Source organism: Aythya marila, assembly GCF_965140915.1.
Source record: "Aythya marila genome assembly, chromosome: 1".
In the NCBI taxonomy this organism is placed as follows: domain Eukaryota; kingdom Metazoa; phylum Chordata; class Aves; order Anseriformes; family Anatidae; genus Aythya; species Aythya marila.
In genome coordinates, this window is record NC_139042.1 from 11181956 (window position 1) to 11201642 (window position 19687).

The 19687-nt window shown below is 38.4% G+C and overlaps 1 protein-coding gene across 3 annotated transcripts in view; it reads left to right on the top strand.

Annotated features, from left to right (window-relative positions):
• The first annotated feature begins 665 nt into the window (after positions 1-665).
• CEP295 (centrosomal protein 295) overlaps positions 666-19687 on the top strand; it is a 37500-nt gene continuing 18478 nt past the window's right edge. Inside the window, exons 1-16 of one of the 3 annotated variants that reach the window (XM_082773086.1) lie at positions 666-690; positions 1265-1398; positions 2338-2538; positions 3689-3813; positions 4636-4729; positions 5301-5414; positions 6741-6881; positions 9267-9450; positions 11096-11263; positions 12398-12622; positions 13849-13955; positions 15262-15474; positions 16314-16411; positions 16536-17595; positions 18267-18438; positions 18586-18738. In XM_082773086.1, coding sequence (XP_082629212.1) covers positions 1291-1398; positions 2338-2538; positions 3689-3813; positions 4636-4729; positions 5301-5414; positions 6741-6881; positions 9267-9450; positions 11096-11263; positions 12398-12622; positions 13849-13955; positions 15262-15474; positions 16314-16411; positions 16536-17595; positions 18267-18438; positions 18586-18738 — 3163 coding nt within the window. In that variant the 5' untranslated portion in view covers positions 666-690; positions 1265-1290. Of the gene's footprint in view, positions 691-1178; positions 1399-2337; positions 2539-3688; positions 3814-4635; positions 4730-5300; positions 5415-6740; positions 6882-9266; positions 9451-11095; positions 11264-12397; positions 12623-13848; positions 13956-15261; positions 15475-16313; positions 16412-16535; positions 17596-18266; positions 18439-18585; positions 18739-19687 lie in introns of those variants that run through there. The other 2 variants (XM_082773085.1, XM_082773087.1) reach the window with 2 other exon arrangements.

Below are 19687 nucleotides of genomic sequence, written 5' to 3' on the forward strand. Positions count from 1 at the left end.
GGGCTGCGCGCGGCCGGGCGCAACCGCGCCTGCGCGGCCATGCTGCGGCGGGAAGCGGCGGGAAGCAGCGCGCAGGCGCGGAGGGCCAGAGCCGCCGGGGCGCCGCGTTTCCCGCCGCGCCCGCGCTGATTGGCTGGCTGGCGGCGAGCGGCGGCGGCCGGCGGGTAGGTGCGGGGGGCTGCGCACTAATGGCGGCGGTGGGCGGGTGGGCAGTTCAGGGGAAGTTCTCTCCTCCTTTGCCTCACTTCCCCTCAGCGCGACGTGCTCCAGCTGCCCAGGTCCCAGCTCCCAAGGGCTGGAGAGGGTCCCAGGCAGAATTACGGCGAGAGGGGGGAGGTCTCAAGGTCTCCTGGTCTCCCTGGAGGCGTTGCCGAGAAACCAGGCTGGGTTTAGCCGCTGGGTGTGCTCTGGGTGCCCTGTGCGGCCGTTGGGGTCCGACTTTGGTCACAGCCTGCGAGAGAGGGGCCTGCCCATGGCAGGGGTTGGACGAGGTGATCTGTAAAGATCCCTTCCTACCCCAACTGCTCTGTGATTCCCAATATTAAATCCTGTTTTGATTTGCACTCGAAATTTTCCTTCCTTAATCCAACAACTCAGTAAGGGATGGCTAACAGGCGCCACAGTCCTCTCTTTACCATGTAGCAAACTTGGGATTCACAGGCTCAAAAACCCGGTGTTAATATCTTATAGGTAATTATTGTGTTTTTCCATCTCACCTGATTGCTTCAGTTATTTATGTTACTAAAAAGTGTATTTATTTCTAACAATTACTTATTCGTGTTACTGAAAAGTTTCCAGGTGTAACACTACCTCATGATGGTGTTAGTGCTACCTGGATTGTGCACTGTGAAAACATCTTTGATTTTTATAACAAAACTATCTTTTAGAAGGTTTTATTTGTTTGTTTCAGGACAGTGTTTTCACGGATGAAAATACCTAAAGATCAATAGAAATGTATTTATTTTTTATTTAGTAGAGTGACTTTAGGGCAGGCTACGTATCAGGCTGAAAAAAAGTTTGTTTTTTTTTTTCTTCTGTCTGTGTGGAAAAAATGGAAATAATAATTGTGAGGAAAATGGGAAATGTTCTGCAAAACCAGCAGATCCAGGTTCCACAGTAAAACCTACTGGCAAATATAATTTGAACTGGCTGCTTAAGAAAACTCGCACAAAAAACTGTGAACGAGATTATGGCAATATTTTTTTTATAGCTGTCTTTGCTTATATCACTTATGCTCAAATTTCTGCTTTTCATGTTCTTGTAGAAGTTGATTGTTTGGTGTTCCCAAAAATGAAGAGAAAAGTGGCCAAAGTTGGGAAGTTGAGGCTTAGTCCTAATGAAGAAACCATGCTTCTGAAAGAAGAATACGAAAGAAGAAGAAAACTGAGGCTACAGCAAGTATGCCCCTATTTTTTTCAAGTTGTCTATTTCGTTTAAAGATGTAACAAATAATTTTGGAAAATCAACCTAATTTTACTTCATATAAGCTAACTTTTTGCAGTGTAGTAACATTGGGTTTATATTTAGCTTGTGGAGTAGTTTCAGTTGTCATGTTCATTTGCTAGTAAACAGGTATTTTTCTTATGATACTGTGTCTGTTAGGTTCATACAGGCCTTTGTTCCAGAACCTCTTCATCCCTGCCAGCTTCACTGTATCTATCTTTTTAGTTTGTTTTTATGTATCAACATAGAGATACCTCTTTTAACTGATGTGTTAGACAGCAGTAATGGAGAAGAAATAAGCCACTTACGGCAAATACAAACCTAGTTTTCTACTAGATCAACTAAATTGTTAGTGTCACAGCTCTTAATGGTTTAAATATTGCACCTTTTAGAATTACCTGTCTGTTCCTCATCTTATGTTCTATTTCTGTTATGCTGTGCTGCTGTTAGGACACAAGGTTATTTTTCCATTTCTTTTTACTTTTTACCCCTTAGCCTTCCACTGTGCTATTCTCCGAGGCATTAATTTAGCAGTATAATTGCCATTTCTCTTTAGAGTGTGTTGCATCATAATGAGAGTCTAATAAATTAATGTGTTGTATTTTTGGCAAGAAGTATATTTCAAACAGTTATTACACTTAGTTTATCAGCTGTGTGTTGCTCTCTCACGTTAAGTAAAACTTTTAACTTTGAAATTAAATTTAGTATATGATACTGATTTTGGAAAAGGGTAATGGCAACTTTAAAGTATTTTCTGAACAGATTTTTTTTTTAATGTATCTTTCCATCTAATCTTCAGTTACAAGGAGGGAGCGTGTATTGTGGAAGTAATTGCTGCAAAAAACACTGTGCTTTTACTAAGTTACTGACAAAACATAAATGCTATTTCTACAGGTTAGAGAGCAGCAGAAGTACATTGCCTTACAGATAAGACAGAAAGTAAAGCAAAAGAGGGAAGAACAGCTGCATCAGTTGGAGGAGGCATTAAGAGCTGAATGGCAGAAAGAACAAGATGAGAAGATAAAGGCCTTAGAAAAACTGTTTTTATCAAGCTTAAGAGCTGTTGGTGAGGGTCATCGACAAGCCAAGGAGAACGTAAGTACACAGCTGAATGTTGTCACAGATATGCCTTGGTATTTTAGAAATAACAAGGTTGCATTTTTTTATATTCCTGTTTCTTAGAGTCCTAATATTTGGAAGGTAGAAATGTTTAAAATGCTTAAATGTTTACATGTGTTTTCTTTGCAGATACTTATCCATGAGACCATGCATGATGAGAAGGAATATAAACTTTTTCTTGGGAAAGATTCATAGCCCCATTGTTGCTGGATGGAAATTGTTAGACATCTAAGCATGAATAGCCTATTTAATTATTTTTGGAAGCTTGTTTAAGAGTCTGCATGGTTTTCTGTTTTTTTTTTTTTTTTTTTTTTTTTTTTTTTTTTTTAAAGTAGTTTTGTACAGTCTTAATACTGCATTAAGTGCTCCAGTAGTCCAATCTGTTGAGGCTTTTGCTGTGCAAACTCCTAAGTTGTGTGTACAATATCACATTTGCTTATGTGATACTGTGTATTAAGATAATAATTTGTCCAAATTGCACATGGTGAGTTGTCCCAAATATGCCAGTAAACATAGTAACTTTGTTTCTCTACCATCTAATAGTTTCTATGCTTAAGATGAACTCTTTTTTTTTTCTTTTTCTTCAGTGACTTAAAAGGCCTCGGTAAGGACTTCAGAGGCTTTTGCACAGATGGTGAACTGGCATCAGTTAATTCTGCAACTGCAAATTGTCTTCACCTCAAAACTGTAATTTGTGTAGGCCTGATTTGAGAGGTTGCTGAGGTTCAGTGAAAATCTGTAGATTTGCATTGATAGGCAATTGTTGTAATTAATGGCTGAAAGATAGTAAGGTGCTGTTGCTGTACAGTTTAATCAGCATTTAAAATGTTGAAGTATCTTTATATTACAGTCTTCATAAAGAGATGCAGAGAGAAGCTAAGGTTTCCACATCAATCTTTGGTTCCATTGGCTGAGGAATATGGCAAACTTACTGCTGTTGGTGGTAGACAAGAAGAGAATAAAGGAGATAGAGAAGAAAAAGTGATTATCTGGAGGATTTTTACTCTGATATAATAGAAGGGAATCTCAGGCTTTTGATTCTTACCAGCAATAATTTAATTTGAAATATAACACTGATAGTAGGAGGAGTAAGTCCTGGATTAATCACATGCAATATTTTATTAAGGAACCTGATTTAGAAGCTCTGGCAAAGCAAGCAGAAGAAAGGAAGCAAAGAGCAGAGAAGAGACATAGGAAAGCCTTGAAAGAGCAGAAGTTCCAAAAAGAGAAATTACTTCATGAGCAAACCCGGTATGCAGTAGATATTGGGTTTCATTAGGCATGGAGTGTGCTTCATGGTGTTACGTGGTGAAAGGCAAAAATCACAATGATTGTTTGCAGCTTTTTAATTTTGATTTGTGTGTGTGTGTGTGTTAAAGGGTATCAGCTTGTGGACAAACCCATGGATTTTGATAAAACTTTGTAGTTTTAAAGCCAGGATCCCCATGTCAAGTACACAAGTTGATCTGGTCAACTCTCAATGGCCAGGGAGCCTGTCACCTCTGTATTACTATTTTCAGTCCAGGTTATTGGCAGCTACTTGGTGACAGGTGAAATGAGATGTTCTTAGTCCAGCTCTTGATGGAAAGTTACTCCTTTGAAAAAAGGACCTATTGCATTTGACACCGTCTTCCTTGTCTCTTTAAGGAAAAAAAAAAGGCACAAATTGGTCCAAACTTGGGCTGACATGAAAAATAAATCGTGTACTCTTGGGGATAGCTGAGCTTGAGTAGAGTTGACACCTATTGATTAAATACTTAGCTTTGTGCACACTTCAGTGATTAAAATATGTTGAAGTGATGCAGAGCTTTCTGAAAAGCAGGATTTTGCTTTGATCCAGAGAAGCTCACGTGTTATTAATGTTTTTGCATTACTTCAAAAGTTAATTTTTCAGTGCTGCCTTTCAGTATAAGTTCTGTTGACTCTTCAGTGTGCTTCCCCATCCCTGTCTCTTAATAATTAAATGGAGTCAATGATTATATTTTTAGGCTTGCCTTTTATTTTACACAGTGCTGTCATTGTTGCTTGAATTATTTTTCCTCCTCTCTCTCTCTCTCCCCATTTATTTACTAGACGAATAAATGCACGCAAGCATGCTCTGGATGTGGAAAGAGAAAGGGCAGCAAAAGTTGCAAGCCTACCACCTCCTCCGCCCCATCCTCTTGAGGTACGTATCCACGATGATCAAAAAACACTTTTTTCAGCGAGATTATGGAAAATGCTCTTTTCTCTGATCATCTAATAAACTGGAAATAATATGTTTGGAGTTCCATAAGCGAAGTCTGTACTTGAGAAATGTTATTTTGCTGTTATGCATAATTATATTATGGATCTGTGCTTGCCCTGCTTTGAGATGGATGTGTCAGCTGTTGTAAGTGGGTTTTGTATTTGTACATTAAAGCTCAAGTGCTTTTGTGTTGAGGTAATGCTATTGAAACAGGGAGGCAGAGCTCTGTGCTGAATGTCAATTTGTGCAGAGATGTTCGCTGTAGGCAGTGAGATGCTCTCAGTCATTAAGCTCTCTGGGTATTCCTTGGGCTGCTGTGATTAATTATTAATTGTATGCAAATATTGAAATGACATAATGTTTTCAGGAGTGAATTTAGTGTTTGTTTTTAATTTTTAGCTTTCTTCTGTTACTAATTAAAGTATGGAACTCATTTCTCTTTCATTTAGTTGCTTTGTCAGAGACACCTGTTCTGTGATACGGCTGTACTTATTTCTACTTTTCTTTCTAGAATTTTGAAGCAAAAAAGATTCCTGCAGTGAAGGCCTATGGTGCTGGCAACTTCTCCATCACACATTACCATATTTCAGAACCTTATGTGGATAGAGAAATGGATGGAGAACAGGTGATTAAGTGTTTGTGACGTATGCATCCGTGTATCTTTATATTGCACATCGTGTGTGGCTATCAGATATCAGCAGGTCAGCTTCCTAGAACTTGTTTAACAATAGAAACTTGTATAAAGCAGCCTTTATATGAGTTAATAATCAGAATCCTAGCTGATGGGAACTTCTGAGGACTGTTTTGTGTTCAGTTGTTGCCAGGATCACTCCTCACACTTTTTGCAATGTGAGTAGACCTCTGAATGGAGGTGAATTCACAAGACTGGCATGTTAGGGCACTGCAGTCTTCTGCTTTGTGGCTTATGCTAAATGAACAGTTGCAGTTGCCCTGCTTTTTTCCTCTTTTAGTTGTGTTCACCCAGTCTTTACCTCATATTCACGTTTGTCTGTTCATGCAGTCAACACTTTCAGCTTGCCAAATTGGCAAAGGTTTGATTTGAGAAAAAGAACGATGAACAGAGCTTTGCCAGGTGGAAAGGTTTACTCAGGTTCACAGTGCAAGCAGACAAAGGCTCAAGTCAGATCAGAAGAAGGGGAGGATCTGGACAAGTGAGAGATGGAGTAAGGACTTAGCTTTTAGAGGTGATCTGCTGTTTGGTTTGTCTGAGGTGAGATCACAGTCTAAATTCTTGTTTGGGATCAGCCTCTTTTAGACTAGACTCTCTACAGTCAATAAGCTTCTCTTTGTGAACGTTCTCTCTAGTGGCTTTGTTTTCATTCATGAAGTTTAAGGTTTTCTTGACCTTTAAAAGACTAGGTCTAAACAATAAGAGCAGATGCTGTGGTTCGAGCTTTATATCATAAAATTCCTAAATGTCAATCTTCTGCCTTGCTTATGTGCAACTTTTTAACTTGAGTATTTATTGAAGTGTTTGTTTTTAGTTAAACATTGCAGACTTTCTTTCTTGTTCCCAAATGAAAATGAAAAAAAAAAAAACTTCTGGCCTTCTAGTTTAGAACAAAACCATGACCACAAAAGTAGTGAATCAGTAATATTGATTACATTATTCATTTTAGCTTCTATTGTAGGAAAAACAACTGCTCTGCTATAATGAATAAATCATACAAACGATTGTCCCTAGTGGAGTTAGGAACTCGAATGCTTTGACACCTAACACTTAGCAAATGTGTAAATATGAATATTTTTTTTCCCAAATGTATAAATACAGTTTGGTTTTGCTTGCAGTTGAGTACTATAAAACTTCTGAGAGTGTTTGTATGGCATTGTATGCCTTTTTAAAGTGGTTTTGATACAGAATTATTTATTGTTACATTGACTTTAAACTATCACAAGAGCTTGGTGGACTAAACTATTAATTGACTGCCAGCCAGATGCTCGGTTAGCTGCTGAAGAGGAAGTGAAGCGCTTGGAGGAGCTGCACAGAGAGGCAGAGAGGGAGAAAAGAGAGCAGGTTAAAAAGGCCCATCTCAGAGGAAGTCATGCCTTGAAGAAGGTCCATTTGGCTCAGGTAGGCAAAGTAAACATCGTGCCTGTTTTTCACGTCAAAATGACCAGTGTTACCTAAGCTATAGGTTTCCTAAGGGGCTGTGGTTTCAGGAGGTGAATTAAATAGGGTTTTCAGAATGCTTTCAAAAAATCATCAAGCTCATCTTAATTTTGGCTCTCTGTAAGTTTATAAGGCAAGAAATCTTTTTGACAAAGATAAACTAGAAATGTTTGGAAGGAGAATAGAGACTGCAGATAATCTGTTCTTTTTTTCTTATTCAATGCCATAGCTCTTACAGGGACTATTTTTACAGCGCCTTTGTTTGAAATAAGTCTTTTTTCATTTGTTTTCATCGGCAGAGGTCAGGGTAGTCCCCTGTGTCAGTTCAACGAGAAGTAGAAATGGAATTTTTGTTTTTTAAATACAAGATAGTGTGGAAAAAAAATTCAACTTGACAAAGTTGTGAGTCCTATACTTCAGAACCTTGTTTTGCTTGTTTTTTTCGTTATACTATAAAGGTGTTCTTGAGCTGAAGTAATACCTTGTGAGCTAACTGATTGAAGTATTTAGATAATTAATGGTAGAATTAACGATAGAACTTTTCTGCCTGGAAGATCAACAAATTCAAAGTTTTAATTTCATCAACTGTTCCTACAGCCATTGTTTTTATAAACTTGTTTACTTAACAGCTGTGTGAGATCAAGGAAAAAGCATATCATGGTTTTAAATTATGACCAGAACAATGGGTACCATTTTGCAAAGCACCTGTAAGAATGTCAGTCACCCTAAATCTGACTAACGTGCTTTTGAGAAAATTGAAATCTATAGACTCATTATCAGTCCTTCTCCCTCTCTTATGTTCAGCTTATTTTACATAAATGTTTTAAATTAGTATTCAGAGCATTCAGTTGTGGGTTGGTGCTTCTCCCAGATTATTTCCTCTACCTTTGTATCCTGCTTTTTACAAAAGGCATAAAGAGCTTTTACTACCAAAAGACAGCAAGAGATGCCAGTAAGCCTGAACTTACTCTGCCTCAACTCCAAGGACTTCTGCAGAATCTGTTAATGAAACAGTTTAGAGAGTCTTCTTCAAATAATACACTGCTTACACTTACCTAAGTGTATATGCAGTGAAAGCATATGCTTAGATATGTACCCTTCTTCCAGTGTCCTTGTTAATTTTTGAGCTGCCTCCATCTTTTTTCTTTGTTAGTTATCTGAGTTTCTATAAAGTTGCAAGAACTTCTTTTTCCACAGCTTTTTTTTTTTAACATCTTTGTTCCTAGTGTGTCTGTATATATGCTTCAAATTTCTGGTATTACTACATCTTGTCATTCATGCATGTTTTTTTTTCTGTGTCTGAAAAACTTTAAGACAGAAGTCAGATGAAATAACAGCATGTGGAATGTGTAAGAATGCACCACGTGTATTTATATCTAAGAGGAAAGAAAATTCAGTCACTGTCTGAAGTGCAGAGATCATGTTTGTGCTGACATGAGCTGGTACAAATGCTGATAGTCTGTCTTCAAATCCATACTTGGATTCAAATTGGGTGTCTTTGCAGTTATGCTCAATCTGTTGTTGGTGTAAAATTTGTTCTATTAAATGTGTGTACAGGAGAGGAAACTGTTCAATACTGTTTTATATTGATTGTGGGCATACCACTTCGTTATCATATTGTACCCAAAGCTTGTGCTGAATAAAATTGAGCTTCATCATGACTTTATCATGGCACATCTCAAAGTATCTATGAGATTCTCAGAGATTATTAATATTTCTTATGAAAAGCCAACAGACTTTTTTTTTAATTTTTGGAAAAAAATCAGCATAGTTACTTTAAATTAAGGTTCTGCTAGTGTAGAAATCTGGAAATATTGATGTTATTTTCCTTAAGAAGTAAAAGCAACTGTTGGGAAGGGATTTTCTACTTAGAAGCTTGTGACAGTGACAGACAACACAAATCTCTCAAACACGGCTTCCTGTGTTTAATTGAGATATGATTGGCCCTAAATGAGGCTTTTTAAAAATAGCTTTAATGTGTCATTGTGCTGCACCAAGAATATTAGCTTACTTTAGCAACTCTTATTTTTAAGTACCATATACTAACAAAAATAGCTTATTGAAGGAAATACTCCTTTACTTCAGGAAACAGATTTAATTCTGTTTAGGAAAGTTGGCCTACAGTGTACAATTCAGCTCTTCATTTAACATTAGATCTTTTAGGTAGTGTGTGTTTGGCTGTGTTTAAAATGTCTTCCCCTGAGAAATGAACCTGCTCCCTAGAACAAAATTAGCTAAATGTTTAGAATTAAACTTTGTGGTAACCAAATTGGAAGTATTTTATCAGTCCTGACATACAGCTGTCCAAATGTTGACACAAAATGTTTCTCACCCCTTTCCTTGAAGGACAGGGAAAGGATACTGAAAGAACTTGAACAAATGCAGAACATGGATCGGATGCGCAGGAGGCAGAGGGTGGCGCAGATGCCACTGCAGCTTTTTGTACCCGCATACAAACGGATGGAAATAAAAGATGACTGGCAGAGGGAGCTGGAGTTTGCCTTTGAAGATATGTACAGTGAGGACAGGCGTGAGTAGTTTGTGGGAGGCTGCTGCAGCTGCCTGTTCTGGGCACAGCAAGTAGCGGGGCTCTGCGTTTATTCCTGGTGGATGCACACTTGCAAACCAGGATTACGTACTGTACACAGCAGTACGTAGAACACAGCACTGTGCAGTACACACAAATATCACAAATTGGCTCATTCTGTTCCCTGCTCTGGCTGAACAGGCTGAAGGCTACTTCATGGGAAATGTCTGTACGTACAGTACAGATCTCTGTAGCAATTGGTCTCTCCCCAGACATACACATCCCTGAGGTTTCCAGCCCTGCGCGTACATACACCTTCTATCTCCCCCCTTAATCCCCAGAAATGGGTCTTAAGTACCCAGTCTGTCCAGAACTGATCAGACCTCGTAGCTCTCCAGTTACCTTGCATGTGCACGCGTGCCCTGTTATCCTCAATCTGTGCTATGGATCCCTCACAAAGGTGGTTTTAGAAGCTCATCGTACCCAGCAGCTGGCCCTGGATCCTCAGCCTCCCCACTTGCTGGCTCCTGGGCATGCAAACAGCTGAGGCTTTCTGCTCTGCTCCAGTTAGTGATACACAGACCCCCCCGTATGTGCAAATATAGGCACCCACTATGAATGCCTGCAGTAACTGACTGTAAATACCTAGGCTATCCAGTAGGTACCCTCAGTTGTCTGTCAAAGAAATGCATGTGTGTGTGCCAGCATGTTTCTAAGTTGAGCCTGAGCCTCCTGCAATCTCCCCTGTAGCTGGCTTGGATCTCCTGATCCTACAATAGCCAAGTTGTAAACCCTCTGTCCTTCCCAGGCTTTCCAAGCCTCTTGCTGTTCTCCCTGGCTAGTCTGGCTTGCTGTTTGCTAGTCATTGCACACTGGTACATATGCCCATGTAATATGCATACTTTCTTGTTTACACTCCACTTTCTGTCTGTTACACACCCATACATGTGCACGCATGCAAAGTAGAGAGTTCCTCACATGGGAAAACAGATAAAAATGGGATTTAGCAAGAAGACAGGACAGGCTGCCAGAAACCAGGCTGTGCAACATCAGACCAGTGTACTCACTGGCCCCTTTTATGCTCTTATTCCTCCGTTTTCTCCTAAGACTTGTTAATCCTTCCCTTTCCCTGCTTTTTTTTCCCTAACTCTCTATAATAAGTCTAGTACAATATTAAGGTGCTCTTCCCATGTGTCCCACACCCCTTGTAGGCAGTAACCCTCAGTCAATAAGGAGATCCTGAATCCCCTCCCATGGATTCATTTTCCAGGATTTTGCACCTGGACCATGGGGTTGATGGCTCCCATGTGACAGCCCTGTGAACAGCCAGGTCAGGGTGCTCCTTTTTTCTGATGAGTTTGCTGGGATTCTCCTGCAATGCTTTTTGCACGGAGACGAGCCTTTTATTTTAAAACCTTTTATATATAAACACTTAAAATATTCTACTGGAAAACACTGTAGAAGTTCTGAATTAAAAAGACCTAATGATCTAAATAGTATTAAATTTAAAGGTCTTCTATTTTGGGGGGTAAAAGTAGATGAATTAAACATGTTGTGAAACAAATCGATGTTGGAATTTCTCAGTGTCTTGCGGTGTTTGCTTTTTATTCTGATTGGCCGTTTTTTGTGGTTGTGTTCCTTTAATTAGAAATGAAAGGAGACCTGATTTTGCAGTTTGAGCCACAACCTTTGCCAACCCCTTCTGATAGATCTCAAGATAATGATCTCGATCTCTCTTTGGAGCAAGAATCTGCTTGTGACAATCGACAAGAATCAGAACAGATGACAGAAGGGGAGGTCCCTGATGAATCAGAAAGTAAGGCTTTCAAATGTTAACTTAGTCTTTTTGATTTTATGGTAGAAGAAAAGAGATTGCAATTTGATATATTAAATGAATTAACTTTAGATTTAGCTAAAATGTGTAAGTACTAAAATGCTCTAACAACTATGAAATATTTCAGAATTAAGTGAATTATGATGTTTGTCATGGATGATAATATTCTAACAAACACTCCATGCCTGGAAGTGTTCAAGGCTAGGCAGGATGGGGTTTTGAGCAACCTGGTCTGGTGGGAGGTGTCCCTGCCCATGGCAGGGGGTTGGAGCTGGGTAGGCTTTGAGGTCCCTTCCAACCCAAACCATTCTGTGACTCCGTGATTCTATAAATTCTATAAAATACAAATTTAAAATAGAAGTGTGAGTTCTTTTCTAATATTCTTCGGTTTGTTAATATACTGAGAATAATTTTAATTGGTGTCAGAACTACACTTTTAATAGCCGTGATAGTTCCTCTATAATTACCCCAAAAGGTGGGATGGCACTAGTATATGAACTTAAATATGTTTTGTGTGCTTTGAACTATTAGTCCAGTGAGTAGCTGTGTTGATGTTTGACTTCGTGAGAAAGTCCACTTACTGTATGTCCTTTATGCTCAGGTTTGTGATCGAGTTGCTTCATCTTGTGAGTAGGCCCCAATAATTGCATGTAGTGTGTGTGTACTCTTTGCTTGTGGCATCAACAGGATAATGCAATGTGAACGAGGTGTGTTAGTGAACATCGCTGTGTGCCCAAGCATTTTTTCCATGTCCTTTTGTTGGCATTATCCATATTTTGGTCTGTGATGCATTATGGTGCCAGTAGTAATGCACAGGAGGGGGTGGAAGCATACAGACTAGGAGAATAGTGCTGCTGGCTTCTGCAACATTGGAATTTGGGCTTAATATTACTCTGAGGTAGTGCAACTGGCTGAGCCCTCCTTTCATAGCATCCTGAGACAAATTGCTGCTTCTTTCTTTCAAGTAAGAGAAAATACTTGTTAAGCCTTGACAACTTGACAGTATAGCTGAGCTATTTGTCCAGTTGTGTGAGCAATTTAAAAAAATAAAGATTTTTTGCTTTCTATGACGTGAGGAGTCATTACCCCAAACTTAAAGGTTTATATTCCTTACAGAACACGAAGAGGCAAAAACTCACCAATCTCAATCAAAACTTGCCTTAAAGAAGTTGCTGAACAAGATTAGAAGCCAAAAAGAGGAATGGACATCAAAAAATGAGAGAGAGATTCCAAGTGAAGTTGAGACTATTGAATCTGGCACAATTCCTAGTGAGGAGAGACAGCTCTGTGATGTAGAACTTGACTGTGAGCAACACAAAAATTCAGTATGTGAAGCCGAAGGTATGTAGTATGTACTTAAATCTAAACATGTTGTGTAGGAACAAGATCTATGAGGGTGGACTGTAATAAAGTTGTTTAATGAATTTTTCAGTAGTGGTATTTTATCATGGTTCTAGAGAGTAAAGTTCTTTCATCTCTGCCCTTGTTTTATAGATTCATTGAAAACACAAAAGGGGAGAGGTTTTTGCTTATTTATTCACCTTGCCCATAAAAATCTGTTGGGAGGAAAGATGTCTAAATACCTTTATCTTGTAAATGTTGCCCAAATTTTTGTCACACTTGGTGTTGCCATGTTTTAAAAGGCAACCAAGAGGAGAATTCTCAGTGCAAAATTGTTCGCTGAAATTCCATACCCGTTAAATCACAAGAACTGAATGCTTCAGAGATTCACAGCTAGAAGTGCTACAGACAAGCATGAAGTGATGTGTCTGTAGTGATGTATTTTTCCTGGGCTCAAGGCACCACTCCAGACGGCCCCAGGGTAAAACAGGAATTTACAGCAGTCCAATGTTCCATTTTGTTTGGTAGCCCAAGCAGTTTGGGTTCCTTTTTGTTCTTGGCCTGTGCTCTTTTGTTGCTGAAACTGGTGAATTTGTATGCTAAGTGTGATTTTTTTTTGAAGTCTATTAAAGTGATTTTTTTTCTTTTTCTACTTTGATAAGGTGCTTGCTGTGGTTTTGTTTTAAATAAGCTTAAGTGCTTTAGTTCAGTCATGTACATGGATACACCAGCGTAATTCCAGGGGACTGGAAAGTGTAGCAAGAGTTAAAACGTGCCTCTGCTGAAGACATGCTGCTATTTGAAGTACAGGATGAAAATTTGCTTTTTGTGCAGCAGCTAAATATTAGATCACTTTCCCAGAGACTGCCAGTTTTAGATCCTCTTTTTTTTTCCCCTAAGAAGTTACTGCTTTTTTTCCCTCGGGATGATCTTGCTATTAGGCTATCAAGTTATCTGATTAGAAACTATCTTCAATCCTGTTGGAGCCGGGCCATTATTTATATTCAACAAAGGCACGTGATAAAGGGCCATTAATGGCTTAAATAATACAAAACCTGATTTTTCCAGCTTATGGAGGTGGGCAGAGTGGGATGAAGATGGTCATCTTGTCAAGACCTGCTTGTGCATTTTTGTTTAGAGAGTTTGGGAAACTGTAAAGCAAGATGTAAACATGATCCAAAACTCTTTCTGACTGCATTTACAGTTAAATAACATATATATTTTAGACTCTGTGGAAACATTGGAACATACAGCTGCAGCTGAAAGTTCAATTCTGATCCATCCTCAAGAACAAGCAGCTAAAATTCGAATGGAAAATGAGAGAAAGAAGTTGGTAAGTGTATGTATGTGTACTTTTCTTGTCTTAGTTATGATGTAAAAAGTGATTTACAGAAGATGTTTCAGCTTATAATGCTGTGATAGGCTCTTTTAACATGCTATGAACATTTAAATGAACTTCTAATGAGAATTCCAATTGTAGATTAATACCTTTTTGGCTTAGGGAAAATGTAGCCAACAATACACAACTTTGAAAATCTGTGTAACAATATTGGAAAGTCTCTGGGATTGTTTAGAGTGACAGGAAAATTTTACAGATTATTGTGTTTCCTAGCTAATTTAAAAAAATTGAATGCAAAAAGTCTTCTGTATCTATATGAATGCTATGTTATATTTAGAAAATAATAGCTTTGTTCATTATATAAAGTGTATACGTAATAGATACATCTCATTATATCTTCAGTGTATTGTAGTGGTGGTTTAGTCATTAAAAATAAGTTAAAATTCAGGTCCTAGTTAAATTGTAGAGTTAAAGTTCAGAAATTCAGGAAACATTTGTCAACATAGTGTTCTGTTAGAGGTGTGTGTGTGGGAGAGTAACGAAACTTTCCCCAAGGATCTGCTGCTTTAACATCTGTTTTCTCCCACTGTGGATCTGTGCAGGTGTATTTATTTCCATGTCTGCATTAACTGTTCTCAGGTCTACCTTTTCCTCAGGTTGCTCTTCCTCACATCCCCATTCAGACCCTGCCACTATAAATTGTTGTCCACCTCATCTTTGTCAGTGCTTTGAAATTTTTCTTCACTTCCATTCTAAAATGATATGTGCTGTTGCTCCCTGTGGATAGAAGTGATTTGTAGATGAAAGATACTCGGAAAGAGAATAAAAATAAACAAAACACTTCAGAGATCTATGGAGTGCTCTTAAACTGGTTATACATTAGCAATTTAAAAAATTTCGTTAGACTCAAATTAACATTTAAGTGCACTGAAATCTTGATGAAAAGCTCTATAAAATGCAAAATAGGCTTCTGAATACAGTTTAAAAGAAGGACTTCCTTTGCAACCTCTGGAAAATTATAATTTATCTTGAATGATTACATTTTGATTTTTATCCATTCTGTTAATGGGTAGATGAAAATAGCACAATAACTAACAGTCCCTGAAACTGTTTGAAATACCTAGCTAGGCAACTAAAAGTATTCTAATAAACTGGAATTATTTTTGAAGGCCTCCTACAATTTGGAAAAGCCTGTCATATATAAGCAATAAAATTTCTGGTACAAGTTGTAAGTTGGAGCAAAGTTTTGTGTGTGGGGGGGTGTTTTTTTCCTCAAGTTTTGTACATTTTTTTTCAATAGATTGAGCAAATAGAGCAACAGAAACAGGAACAGCTGGCCTTGCTAAAGCAAATCGAAGAAAAGAAAGCACGTTTGGAGGCTGATCTTCTGAAGCTCCAAATGCAAACCTGTTTGGAGGAGGCTAAGAACAAAGAGGAGGAGGAAGAGAAAGGTCAGCCAGTACAAAGCTGCAGCGTTCCTTCTCCAGATCAACCAAAGAAAGTGGAACAGAAGGTGAAGAATTGTAGAAACTTGTGTGTGTGTGAATTATTTTTTTTTTTTTATTTGACAAGAATCGAGAGCACCAATAGCTAGTTTTAAATTCTGTCGGTCAAGACCTTGTTTTTATTCCTTAGGCCATGAATCAGAAGAAGCTCTTATACATAAAGACCACAACTTTCTTTGTCTAATCTAGAGCTTCTGCTTCCCATGATACCAGATAAACACTTTGAATGTTTGCTTATCTTTGCATAGTTCTGGGGACAGCAAGTATGTATAGAATACCTGCTAGGAAAATCTGATTAGAGTTGTATAATGATGATACATGAACAAATATCCTTCTTTTTGAAGGAAAAAAAGTCTTAGGAAAAAAGTAAAGAAAAAAAGCACCTACACCTTTTTGTCTTTGTCTAAATCCTAAACAGCTACTTAAATGAAAGGGTGTTTATTGTGGATATTGAAGGAAAGTAGCTTTTTTTATTTTTTATTTTTTTTTTTAATTTTGAACCATTTGAACAATGTTTGTTCTTCAAAGAATCTGTTTGCCTTATAAAAGCAAACATTAGATCGTTGCTCCCTCACTTTGCAACTGGGTACAGTTACCTCCCTGAGCTAAGCACGCTGACTTTAATGGTATATGCTAGACTTGCCAAGAGACTGTAGCTGTAGGCCACGTGTTCCAAAAACTGCTTTAACTTCAGTGCCTGAGGCTGAAATCTCACAGACTTCAAGTGGTGGTACAGAGAGGTTTCTGTAGACCTGGGAAAACAAAGATTCAGTTTAAGATTGTTGCCTTAACAGTTTTCTGTGAGTTATTTGTATACTTCTACTTAAAATTATTCAATTTCAATTAGTCTGGAAGTACTGCTGTGTCAGAAACCAGAAGCCCTAGAGAAGACAGCCATTTACAGATGATCCGTAATTATCAACAGCGTCTTCTACAGCAAAATAGGTAAATTACTTTACAAAATGCAAGTTCTGACTTCTCTGCTTCAAAATAATTTAAATTGCTTTGATTATTGAAAATGCTAGTCTTTGCACCTGTCTGGAAATACTAATGTCTTCTGTGTGTTTAGGCTGCACGAACAAACAATTGAAGAAGCCAGAAAGCATCTACAGGAGTATCAGAACAAACTGAAGGAAAGATACTCAGCTGCTTCTGTAACACCTTCAAGCTCTGTGGAAACAAAATCAATGCTGAAGCCTGTCTTAGAGGCAGTTCTACAGAGGCAAAGAGTGCAACGGACACAGCACCAGTCCCCTGAACAAGTTCATGCAGAAGACCATGCACGGTCACCACCTGTTTTTTCCAACCTATCTAACGTTCCTGAAAGCACATCATCACAAAACCACGAGGAGCAAACGCATCATGTTTGTCCTGGTAGACATGCACAGCTTCTAGAAACGTCAAAATTGCAGTATGGAGAGTTTAACTTGCCATGGAGCTGTCCTTCACAGGAACCAGTGAGCCTGTTGGAAACCTCCCCTGATCAGGCCAGAGAGCCGTCTCCGTTCCGGTTACCGTCAGCCGTAGTGACACGAGATGTTACTGCAGTCAGAACACAAACAGAAGCACATGTACAGCACGTTAGGTTTGCTTTGCCTGCAGAGGATTCCTCCGAGCCTTCAGAAGCAGAGCACTTTCAGGAATCATCTCAGGTGATGTCTGACCACCAAACAGAAACAGAAGCTGTAGAAGAGCCTCCACTCACAGCACCCCTTATGCCAGCCACAGGATCTCATGTGGTGCAGGCAGCCAGAGCTGATTTTTCGGCAGGTCAGCAGGGGTCTGTAGGGAGCACCACCAAAACAAGCCTCGAGCCCACGGCTCGTACTGAACCTGTGACTTCATCTCATGAAGAAGGCGTTGAGGAATTCTTGACGTCCAAAAGTGGAGAGGCATCTTTGTTAAATTATTCTGGAATACTGAATTTAAGGGATAGGATGTTGGCCTCATCAGAAAGCATCCAGGCTCAGCAACGGTATTTGAAAGAATTGCAGGAGCAGCTAGATGCACAAAGAGAAGCTCTTCTTTCTCGACGGAAAATACAAGAGCAACTACTACAGAAGCAGGATAAATTGAAGGAACAGATGCAGAGAAAACAAGAGGCTTTTAAAGAATTTCTGAACAAGCAGGTAAGCTTTATAAATGCTTTGCATGGTGAGTCGTCTAGTAGATAATAAAGCTTTAGGGTGAATGGTAGGATCCTGTAATGAAAATTTTAATTAGGACTTGTGATTTGTGAACTGTAGATCTTTCCCATAACTTCTTATTTCGAGAAGTTTCTTTTTATGTGTACGTATTCAGGAAATGTTTTCATAGTTGCACTCCTGACTTGTGATTTTGCTGATTTCTGGGTAATGGCAGAAAAAGGCAAGTTTATTTTTGAGTTTATTTTTGAGCTAATGAAGCTCCTTTTGCCCTTTCTTAGCCTGAAGCCATCTTAGAAAAATAACTGTTTCCTTGAGCCTTGCTATTGCAGTCTTCATACAGTTAAAATTCCTGAACTCAGGAGTGGAAAAGTACAAACAGACTTTTAAGGAATTATTCCTCTTAAAAATGCTGATTATTCTAATAAAATCTCACAAATGCATTGAAAATGTACTCAATTGTTTTATCACACTAGGGTTGTAGAGCTAAATATATTATCTGTGTGCCCAAATGTTTCAGCAAGATATACAAGGCACTTGAATTTCCTTCTCAAAGGAGAAGCTTAGTATTGTAAAATATACACACAAGAAAATACTGTCTTAATAAATGAGTATAAATATAATCTTAAGTACTGCTGCTTTTTTTTCTATTTAAGGTAAGACGTATCAGCACAAATGAAGAAGTGACGGAGGCACTAATGCCTGACTGGATTAACAGGACTGAAATTTTCCAAGACTCAGAAAACTACCAGCAAGAGAACTGTGGCACGAATAAACTCCACAGAAATGAAATGATTTCGCAGTGCATCGATCTAGCTGGGCAAACTGGTAAGGCTGTTACAGCATTTTTTATTACAATATTTTTTTTTCCCTTTTTGCTGCTGAGATGCAGTTCTCTTCCATTTGTCCAAGCTGATTTGATAGATTGGTTGTAACACGCTAGGGGATTATAATCCACAAAACTTTATCTTGCAGAACAGCCTGAGAAAGTCCTACATAGAGAACAGAAATGGAGATCTTCCAAACCACCCGTGACAAAAGTCAAGTTAGGGCTTGACTTGGAACAGCATGAACTTAGTGTTATTCCAGAGGTAGACACACCGAGGAGTTGCAACATTTCTTTTGCAGGTAAAATATATCTTTGATAAAATATATTGTATTTACACACATACATGTGTATATACGACAAATGATTATAAAAAATACAGATTAGAGGAATTGAATCTTTTCTGAAGCCTTTGAGCTGATTGATTGTAAAATACTAGCTGATACTCTTGTCCTAAGGTGTAATTTATACACGGTCCTAGGCAGCTATTGCTAAGAAAAACTTATCCTGTTAGGGTCTGACTAAAAAATATATATATACAAAATAAAAATCCAGTGAGAAAAGAAAATTTACTGTGATTCTGGGACTGAAGTTTCCTGTTGACTTTTCTTTTGGGCATATGATAAAATTTGCAGGGTCTATGTTAAAAATTCCTTTCATATCAAAGATACAAGATTGAGTGCAGAATAGAGTCTTAGGTATTCATACCTTGTTTCCTCTGAGGGTTTAATCTGATGTGAATATATCAGTTAACTGCAAAAGGAACCATCAGAGCTGATAGAAGGGTGTTTAAAAGTTCAGTTTGGGAGCATAGCCAGAATGAGTGAAATCTTTAAAATAAGGAGCTAATATCTCGTGTCTACAGAAAATTTTATATGAGCTCTTTTGTTTTTTCAATTACAGAACACTGTAACAATTCCAGAACAAGCACACAAAGCAGTTACTGGTTTCTGTTACCATTTGTATGCAGTAGTTAGTAATTCTTTGTAAGGAACATTAAGTAACGGGTACAACAAACTGATGTTTTCTTTCCCCCCCACACCTCAATTCACCCAAGTCTCTTTGCAGCTAAAATCTAATGAATATTTTACAAGGCTTTAATATTGTTCTAGTGTTTCTAAAAGAGTGAAGCAGAACAATCCAAGTAATTACAGACCTGTCAGACTGGCACTGATCATGAGCAAAATAATGAAACAGCTGATACGGGACATTTTTTAATTAAAGAAAAGTAATTAATGTTAGCATCAGTTT